This window comes from Athene noctua, chromosome 2, assembly GCF_965140245.1.
Source record: "Athene noctua chromosome 2, bAthNoc1.hap1.1, whole genome shotgun sequence".
Lineage (NCBI taxonomy): Eukaryota > Metazoa > Chordata > Aves > Strigiformes > Strigidae > Athene > Athene noctua.
In genome coordinates, this window is record NC_134038.1 from 71,980,548 (window position 1) to 71,990,299 (window position 9,752).

A 9,752-nucleotide genomic window follows, 5' to 3' on the forward strand; every position below is an offset into this window, starting at 1 on the left:
ATCTGAAAGAGATAGTATGAACTGGTAGTTTTGCCATACTGGGTTTAGCCTCAGAGCCCATCCCTCCTGCAAGTCATCTGTGGGTTGATGGTCACCAGCTGGTTATCAGTGAGTAGCACCTGAGGACTATGGCATCTTCAGTGTGCTGAGCAGACCTTCCAGAGGACATTGATCCAAACCTTTCACAGCTCACTGTGGGGAGAGAGAAAGAACATCAAGTTCATGTGACTGTGATAAATTGCAGAGCTAATCCTTCGGTGACTCATGTCTCTAGCATGCGCTTTTCTGTTACGGAGTCATCTAATAGACTTCATTTTCCTTTTTTATCAGCTACAGACTCAGTAAAGGAATTTAGCAGTGTTTGTTCCCAGCTGTCAATAATGTAATTCGATCTATGAAAAACAAATGCAGCAAAATAAGATCTAAGCTGATTTCCCAGTACAGGGGGAACTGATATTTTTGAAAGGCTGTTGTAGTTGCTCAATTTCCAAAATATTAAAGATTTTGCACATATGAATGGATAGCAAATCCTGAATGCTTAACAAGAGAGCCAGATGTCAATATTTACCATTTTGTTTTGTTTTTCCAAGAACACCAACCTGAAAAAATGTATCTAACTTTATCGAAGTGATAGCCCAAATGACAGCACTGCCAATGAACTTCAGTAATGAGCTAAGTAATATAAGGCTTGTAAGAGGTGGTTCGATGTTTATTTCTGAAATCATATTTTTCTCCATCCCTTTGAGATTATGAGAACCGGGTGTTCCAAGTTGAAAGATTGAAGCTTTCCATAAAGGGATTGCAGCTGAAAGTCAGAACCAGCAACTGTAATTAGCCACACAAGCTATTTGCATGTTTCCTAATAAATGTAAAGTAGGGTGCTGAAGCCTAGCCAGCTACTTTTTATGAAACATTTTATCACATTGTTTGAAATAAAACACAAACACCTCTACAAAGCGAACTTGAGCTCTGCTGCCATCAGTTCTGAAGAAACACTCATTAAGGATTCTTTCAGTAATTTTTGTCTGAAAAGGAAAAATGAGCTCTCCTTCTGTGACAGAGCGCTCTCTGTTACTGCAGGAGGCTACGAAAGACTAGATAACTACATTAAGCAAATAGCATAAAAATAGCCACACGCTGTTTCACATGCGTCACCACCTGATGCAAAACACACATAGACAGAAAGGAGAGAACATTGAATTCTTGCCTGTCTTCTGTGTTTTGCAGATGCAGTTTAATGCTAACAATAGCGGAAGCCCTGTGGGTAAAGTTGCAGCAGTGCTATAAACTGGGACTTGCTGTCAAGGTAGCAAAGCGAATTGCATTAGCAGTCTGCCCCAGCATAAATGTATGGATAGCGGTACATCAAGGAAAATCCATTATGTTTGCACATGCCCTCATACACTAAAAGGCTTGTGTTTTTTCCTGCGGGCTGTTGATCCGCCTTTGTGTATCTCATTGTGCCTTGAGAGAGCTTCTTTCCCTGCAGAATTAGACTCCTTGCCTTTGGATTGCTTACTGAAACGTTAGCAAGGATAGCAAATGACTTTTCTTATCTGAGGTACCATCACAATTTTCATAGTAATGCAGGGCTTTACACTGTGCAATGCTTTTCATCAAAAGATCTGGAACATTTGCAGTGATTGATGTAATTAATAGACCTCTGAAATAATATGGTTCTCTTTTCTCATTGGTGGCTGAACTGGAAAATGCATTTATTTAAGGTAGAGCAGAGGAAAATTAGTTCTTAGGAAATCACTCTGTTGTCTAGATATTTTCAACAGAACAAGATGGGGTTTTTTGACACCAAGTTCTTTTTTTTTTCCAATGTGAAAAATCAGTATCTTGAAAGTGAGCACTTCCACTCTCCTATTTTGTAAGGCTTTACTAATAAGTTTTGGTGAATCCAGAGCTAATTAAAAAAAAAAAAAAAAGGCTTTAATAATTGCATCTTCCAAACCTTTGCATGGAAGGGAGCTTATGTTACTGTATGAATGAAATGAGCAGACATGAACAGGTGTATCTATTAGGCGGAGGCAGCTGAGAGCTGCATCCAGGAGCGAAACTCAGGACTCATCCTTCCAAAGCTAAGTTTTAGCATGCCGTATCACTTATGTGCTCCTTACACAGTCTAGCAGGGCATTTTCCCTACCAAGTGTTAGTCTGAATTAACAAATTGTTTAGGAGCTGTAGCTTGAAGGCATCTCAGCTCAGCTCAGCCTTTGTCAGATGTAGCACCCGGGTTTTCTATCTTATAAAAGGAGATACTGCACCCAGGATATTTCTCTGTCAGTGAGTATCTAAGCAGTGCATATTACTGTTGATCCAGTAAATGTACTTGAAACAACATGCAAGAATGACAGCATTTTATAGCTCCTCCTTTAAGTGAGTGTGATGACTATCATATGATTCACTGTTGGCAAGAATAAGTACGTTTTATCCATTTCTCCCAGCAGTGAAGTGTTTTCACTAATCAAGAAGCTTTACATTCTTTGTCACTGTGAAGTTCAAGAGTGATGGGAAGAGCCCCTACTGCCATCAGAAGACTGAGTGGATAAAGCCACAGAACTCATAGTCCAGCACTCCCTGCCCAGTTCTCGGTGTGTTCTGGGGAGGTTATATGCAGAATAAAATGCCCTTGAAGTCAGGAAAAGGTAGCAACAGCAGAGGGAGATTATGCGGTTCATTGTAATAACTCTGCAGGCTGTAATCTCTGCATCTGAAAGCCTCATTTTTCAACAGTGAAACGCAAGAAGGGCCAATTTCTACATTTTATCTTTCTCTTGAAACAGAGCTGAAAACGCCAGGATGCACAACTTTTGTGGATGCTTAGGGCTGTGTGCTATTATCAGTATCTGCTGAGTCAATTTTTATAATAATGGAAAAAGAAGGAAATTTACTTAAAAGATATTAAATCCACACCTGGTAATCACAAGCTAAATTTTGGTCTTGAGAACATTCACAAAAGAAAGAGGTCAGCATTTCCAAGCAGGTATTAGTACTAAAATACGTATACCGTTAGTATACCATCACCTTGAAAACTCCTTAGGCATCACCTGGTCTTAGCACTGAAGAAAATACTGTAAGAGTTTAGATGCCCAATCAGAATAGGGAGATACTAAGGACCAGTATTAAAATAGTATTTGAGAACTCCTGAAAAGATGTATTCACACATGCCTTTTCTTAAATAATTCTGGATGATTTAAAGTGCTTTAAGCAAAAAAATCTTGCTAAATTATTCACAGCAATAGAAAAATTGGTAAATTAAATTCTCCACAGTGAACAATCTGCCCAGGTTTCTTTTAGTCTTATTTTAAGATAAATCAAAATGTCAATACAGGAAATATAAATGAAAACTTCTCATTTATCAAGTAAGTTCATTTACACAGATGACTTATAAAACTTCTTCCTGTGTGAAATGTGGTGTTGCATTGTCTAATATTCATTTTACAGCATCTGTTTTGTGACTGCCTGATTTTTTAAAACAATAAAATTATGGCAACTGTCATTTTTGCAGTAGGGTATAGGAAGTAAATCCAGGTTATTAATCACAAGACTGAAAAACACATCATTTATGCCAATAGAGAAACCACAGCTTGTCAACAAACAAGAGAAAAGCAAAACCAGAAAAATAATCTATGTACCTTAATATTTTAAATGAAACAGTTGCTAAGATACAAGTTTAGCATCGTGGTTAATCCAGCACAGTCACTGTGCTAGAGGAGTGGGATCTTCCTGTGCTGCAGTCATTCCTCAGCCTTAAATATTAGAACACTGACCATAAGGATCTACCCTGTGTCAACCAGTGTTGACACCATTATGGTCACAGGTATCCAAAAAGTGTCATTAATAGGAAGGGCCTGATCAGGTCCAGCTCATACCTCGTATATGTGAAATGCCAGTAAGATGAAGGAATAGCTGCGTGGGAGTGTTTTTCTGTGGGCCACATTTTTTCTTTTTAATGTTTAGGGTTAGAAATAAAACAGAAAGACACAAATTCAGAGTCTGAGGCCATGTTTGGACAGATCTCTGCTTTACAGCATCTCCCTTACTTGGGAGTACATCTCAGCCTTACCTCTTGCAAATTCTTCAAAAACTAAAAGCTGTTTCGTATTACCTCATTACTGTATCTTTATTTAATTATACGGTGCAAAGCCAGGAGAAGACGTACTGCCTTCATATTTACTCTGTCGAATATGCTTCCTTAAATTCAGCTAACACTATTTTTTTAATTTATTGCAATTCCTTTTTGCCTAGTATATTTTTCTAAACCTGCTGTAAATGTAATTCGCTCAATTTCAGGATCATCGATCTGAACAATGGCAGTAAATGTAATCAGGAAATGGAGAAGGAGAATGGAGTTCTGTTTCTAATGAATTTCATTTGCTTATTTATTTACTTTACACTTTAGAGTGACTGGTACATTTTGTTTGTAGCCTTCCAAGACAAAATACTTTTTATTGAAACCTGTAAAAAAGGACAAAAAAATTAGTATTGGGTTCCAAGGTCCTCAGTTTGAAGAACAAAGACATTTTGAAGTCTACAAATCAATTACCAATTTAACATGGTCTTTGGCATTCCTTTATTTCTTATTTTACATATTTCTTTAATTAACTATTATCTCATTGTTTGGAAAATATTATCATGAGAGTGCAAGTCTGTTTCTTGAGCATTTCTAAATTCTCCGCTGTGGGAAAACAAAACCACAAAAACACACCAGGCTCTTACTGTGACATTTCCAGATCCCACTCAGCTGTTCACAGCTCCAACTGTAACGTTCAACGTGCTGAAGATCAAGACCACACGTAAGAGTGCAGCTCAGGTTTTCAGTGCCTGCAAGGGTTGTATGGTCAGTGGGTGAAGTGGTTATTCTGTTCCTCTTTTCTTTATTATTCAGTATCACAAAGACAGATATCCAAGTATTTCTAATATTTATGTAGAGTGGTTTCACAGGTAATGACAGATAACAAGTGATAGTCCTAATAAAACGAACTTTCCGAATATTTTCTGTAAAATATACTAAAATATTCATTAAAACAAATGAAGGGAAATTCACAAAGACTAGACAGAACAAAGTTCTGTTAACAAAGCGAATAATTCATGGTAGAAGATGCAAGACTTTTCCTCACTGTTTGAACACACATGCACTCTTGTGCTGCCTAGCCTTTATTTGTGATAACGCATTAACTGTATTTGTCAGGAAGCCAAAACAGTCATTAAATGACAAGACTGTGAGGGAGTGTAAATAACATATATGATACTGTGGAACTCATGATGAAATACTGTGTTATTTATCCACTTAAAGGTATTCTTCTTGAATAGCATGGGGTTAGCTTTTGTTTACCAGTCTATTATAGTTAATTAATTTAAAAAGTTCTTAATTACATAGAGATAGTACATACCTTCTTATTCTTAAAGCAAGATTGTTTTTCTGAGCATATCTGGATTATGAGATCCTCTGTAGGCCTGATTACTTTAACATGACTTGCATCTCAATAAATATTTTGCTTTTTTCAGACAAACTTTGGCATATACCTGATGAACCAGCCCTTGCACTCATCCTTTCCAGATATTTTATCCGTTGGGTGTCAAGTACTTCCAGTGCTGAAGGAGAATACAGAAATTCAGCCCCCGACATCCAGTGAAGAAAAATGTTCAGGATAGATTCTCTGCTGGAGATGAAATTTATATGCAACTCCAGGGAAAAGTCAGTAGTCAGTTATTCAAAAAGAAAGAAAAAGCTTCCACTCATTTGCTTCTGGTTTAAGTCTTTTAATTTTCTGTTTGCTGTAAATGTTATCAGATGGCAGAACCCTTGATAATTACAGCTCACCTACATGTTTTTGCTTGTGATTAGGTTACAGCAGCCATAACTCTATTTTGCTCAGTTGCTTCAGGATGCAACAAGTTTGATCAAGTTTTACTGGTGGATGGCTCCCAAAACAAGCCCAACATTGCTGTCAGAAACCCACATCTCAATGAAGGAAAGTAAGCACAACAATACACTACTTCCTTATGTTGCCTTGTTAAAACCGCAATTGGGAGAGAGGATGCAGGACATATTTTAGAAACAATGTGAGTGGGAAGGGAACAATGGGAGAGTGGCATGAGAGTAGCAGTGCATTCAGCCTTTCAAAAATGAAACTGAGGGTGATGTGTAGACAGTTGGAAAGCACTGGAGAAGAGGGAACTGTTATTGGGAAATGTGTGTCTCCCTCTTCAGAAGTGGTGCGTAAGGATGACAAAAAGGTGCAAAGATCGATGAAGATTCATTATGCTGTTTGCAAAACACATTCCCTGTAAACCAATTTCATCCATTTGTTCTCAACGTATTTCTCTCATTCCCATTTGCTACTTTTCCATCTGATTTATTTTGTGTGATGTCTTCCCACACACTTGTTTCCTTATGTGTTTGTGATGTTGCCACATTTTTCCTAATGAGAGTTTTTGCAACTAATACAATCATGTTTTCTATACAAACTTTGTATCCTCAGAGGTCTCTAATGGCTACTTAAAGGAACTCTTGCAAGTTTGAATGTCTCTCCATCCCAAACAGGTCAAAGTATTCTTTTTTCTTAGTCTTTGTGCATTTAGTAATGGCCTTCTTAGAAGGCTTTTGAGTTCTTTACTCTCCTAAATATGACTTCTGTTTTCTGATTTCTGAGAGAAAATATGTAAAATTTAGGAATTAGTCTAAAATATTAACTGTTGTGAAAATTTAAAAAAAAAAAAAAATAAAACAAGCCACACAGCAAAAAAAACCACATGGAAAGTCACAGAATCACAGAATCGTCTAGGCTGGAAAAGACCTTGAAGATCATCCAGTCCAACCATTAACCTAACACTGACAGTTCCCAACTACACCAGATCCCTCAGCGCTGTGTCGACCCGACTCTTAAACACCTCCAGGGATGGGGATTGCACCACCTCCCTGGGCAGCCCATTCCAACGTCTAACAACCCGTTCTGTAAAGAAATGCTTCCTAATATCCAGTCTAAACCTTCCCTGGCACAACTTGAGGCCATTCCCTCTTGTCCTGTCTCTTGTGACTTGGTTAAAGAGGCTCATCCCCAGCTCTCTGCAACCTCCTTTCAGGTAGCTGTAGAGGGCGATGAGGTCTCCCCTCAGCCTCCTCTGCTCCAGACTAGTCAATGTAAAGCAAGACTGAACACACTGAGTCCAAGTGTTTTATAACCCCCAACATGTGTCCAGTTAGCCACAGGGTGATTCATGCTTCCAGGAAGTCCTTCTCCTAGACTGGGTGCTCTGTTGCCATTTAGGAAGTGAAATTTTGACCCGTTAAAAACACCGTCAGAACTCTCATCCAGCATGATTTAGGTCTTCCTTGGGGCACTTTTGGCTCAAACTGTGTGAAAGTGCTGCTGGCTGAAGCAATCCTTGAGTTATTTGAGTATATGCCTGGAGGGGAGCAGGCAGTTTTGTGAAGGAATTGGTCAAACACTCATTCTGAAAGGGAAGCGACTACCGCAGAGCGGTGTACAATAGGAAAAGGGAAACGCATTGCCCAGTGTGCGAATCAGAATTCAAAGATGGGCTTTTTTCTTTCTTTTCTTTTTTTTTTTTTTTTAACTAGTTTCTTTTTTTTTTTTTTCTTTTGTTCTTTTGAAGAACTGGTTTTACTCACTTCAGCTGGAACAGACTCTTATTAGTCTCTCAGCAGAGCTTTGTAATGGAAATGAGAAGAGACATTATCTGTTTCTTACAACCTGCCATAAAATACATGGAAAGAGAGAGGTGTTTCATATGTATGTAAACTGAGGATCAGTTTTGAGAGTTGTACCTTCCACTTCAGAGCCCAAGCACTGCTCCTTGATGTCTGCTTTGAAAAGCAGGAGTTTTATCTGTCTAATAGTCAATTATCTGATGTTGTAATGAGAAGCCTTTTTGGAACCTTGAAAAGCAGTTTCCTGGTATCGAAATCTCTTAACTGTTTCATTCTTTGCCTTTCTATTATGCAGAACATTGTTTTGTTGGATAGAAAGGCAGCACAGCTCTGGCAAATTTAATATGAAGAGACCTGCTGTATGCTGACCTTCAGGTGATCTCTGGTGCTTTGCTCTGTCCTCTTCACCTCACCAGTATGTCATTTGTTTAAAATGGCACAGAAGTTAGAAAAGAAAATGGAAAGCAAACCTCAGCAAGCTCTGTTTCACTTGTTATTGGATTTACTACAAAATAAGTCACTTCAGTACACAGTGGCTTGACAAATACTGTTTGTGAATAGCCTTAATGCAATGTATGGTAACTAAGGATGAGAGGATTTGAACTTTAAAAATGTCATGCTTGGTCATTTTGACCTATTATTTACAGGCAATTACACTTTCCCTCTGCTGTGGCTTAGTAATATTAGATCACGAATAATTTTGTCATTTTACAAGGGGAAAAAATATTTTCTCTGACGTATGAACATACTCATTAGTATACTCTGTGCATTTCCCAGAAGGAACATCCTTGTGCTACAGTGATAGGAAATGTCACAATGCTTCAGATTGATGGAGGAGACATAAGGAATCTTTTCAACTCAACAAAGGATAATATTTCCCTTCTAGTAAGTGGAGTGTTCCCGCCAGTGTTGATACGTCTTCCCATCAATGAAGACAAATTCTTCTCAGTGCCAATGATCTGTGGAAAATCTTGAAGTAAGAAAAGTCACTTTAAATGACATGCACTGTAAGTTTGTAGAAGGAACTTCCCTCCCATGATGTGAAAAAAATTCAGAGAAAGAAGAAACTTAGCATAATGCAAACCCAGGTACTGCGGGAAGGAAAAGGGCATAAACACTTCAAAACACTTCATGTATTACATGGAGAGATTGTATGTTCTATAAGGGGTGACTTCTCAGTCTTCAGGGTATATAGGAAAAAGACTGTTTCAGGCTCTTTCATCTTAGTACTCTCATTGCTGCAAAATTAAATCTTTGGACTAATTGCAGATATATTTTTACCTTATATGGATAAGAAATGTACTTCCAGTATTTCCAAAGTGCTATATGTAGAAGGTCCTCTATATATTTGAAAACTAAGTCCCTATTTCCTCACAATTAATTTTTCAGACACATTCCATTTTCTGTGGGACTGAACTCCCAAATCTGAAGGCAAAAACGGTGTTTATTACAGGTTCTAACAATAGCCAGGAGGCTGAAATCACAGAACAGAAATCAGCATATTTAGGAGAAGCCTCTGAACTGTGTTCTGTGATATGACTAAGATATTTTAGATACAGTTTATGATTTATATACTTTCAATAGCATTCTTCAAAATATGGTCAAAATTTTAGGTCACTCTTCTGTCAGAATTATACACAAATCAAAAACAAGGACTGCATAAAAAATGTGATTGTTCATAAATTGTAGAGATTATACTATGCATTTCTTCTTCAGTCTGGTTTTAACTTTCTTGGAAATGAAACCAATAAATTATATATTGTGCTTGATGTGTCTCCTGGTGGTGGTTGCATTCTTGACCTTTGAGCTCATGAGATGCTAAGTTCTGCTCTGAGGCACTGCTGGGCTCACAGGTCGAGTATGTGCCTCAGAACTGAAGGGATGTCTCATCGCTGCTGGGATTCACAGGTGAGATGTTTCTCCAACTATTGCACTGATGGCCTCTGTCTGTCTAGTCAGCATGCCAAACAGTTGCACACTCAGCTCAGGCCCTGCACAAAATGCACTAATAATCATAGTTTTCCTTTAAAATATGGCCAAAGGCAGTCCTGCTGGAGCCATCTCTGTT

General features: G+C 38.1%; 1 protein-coding gene across 1 annotated transcript in view; it reads left to right on the forward strand.

Moving 5' to 3' along the window:
- MOCOS (molybdenum cofactor sulfurase) overlaps positions 1–9,453 on the forward strand; it is a 228,423-nt gene extending 218,970 nt beyond the window's left edge. Inside the window, exon 15 of the mRNA XM_074899417.1 lies at positions 5,518–9,453. Coding sequence (XP_074755518.1) covers positions 5,518–5,664 — 147 coding nt within the window. The 3' untranslated portion in view covers positions 5,665–9,453. The remainder of the gene's footprint in view (positions 1–5,517) is intronic.
- The last annotated feature ends 299 nt before the right edge of the window (positions 9,454–9,752 follow it).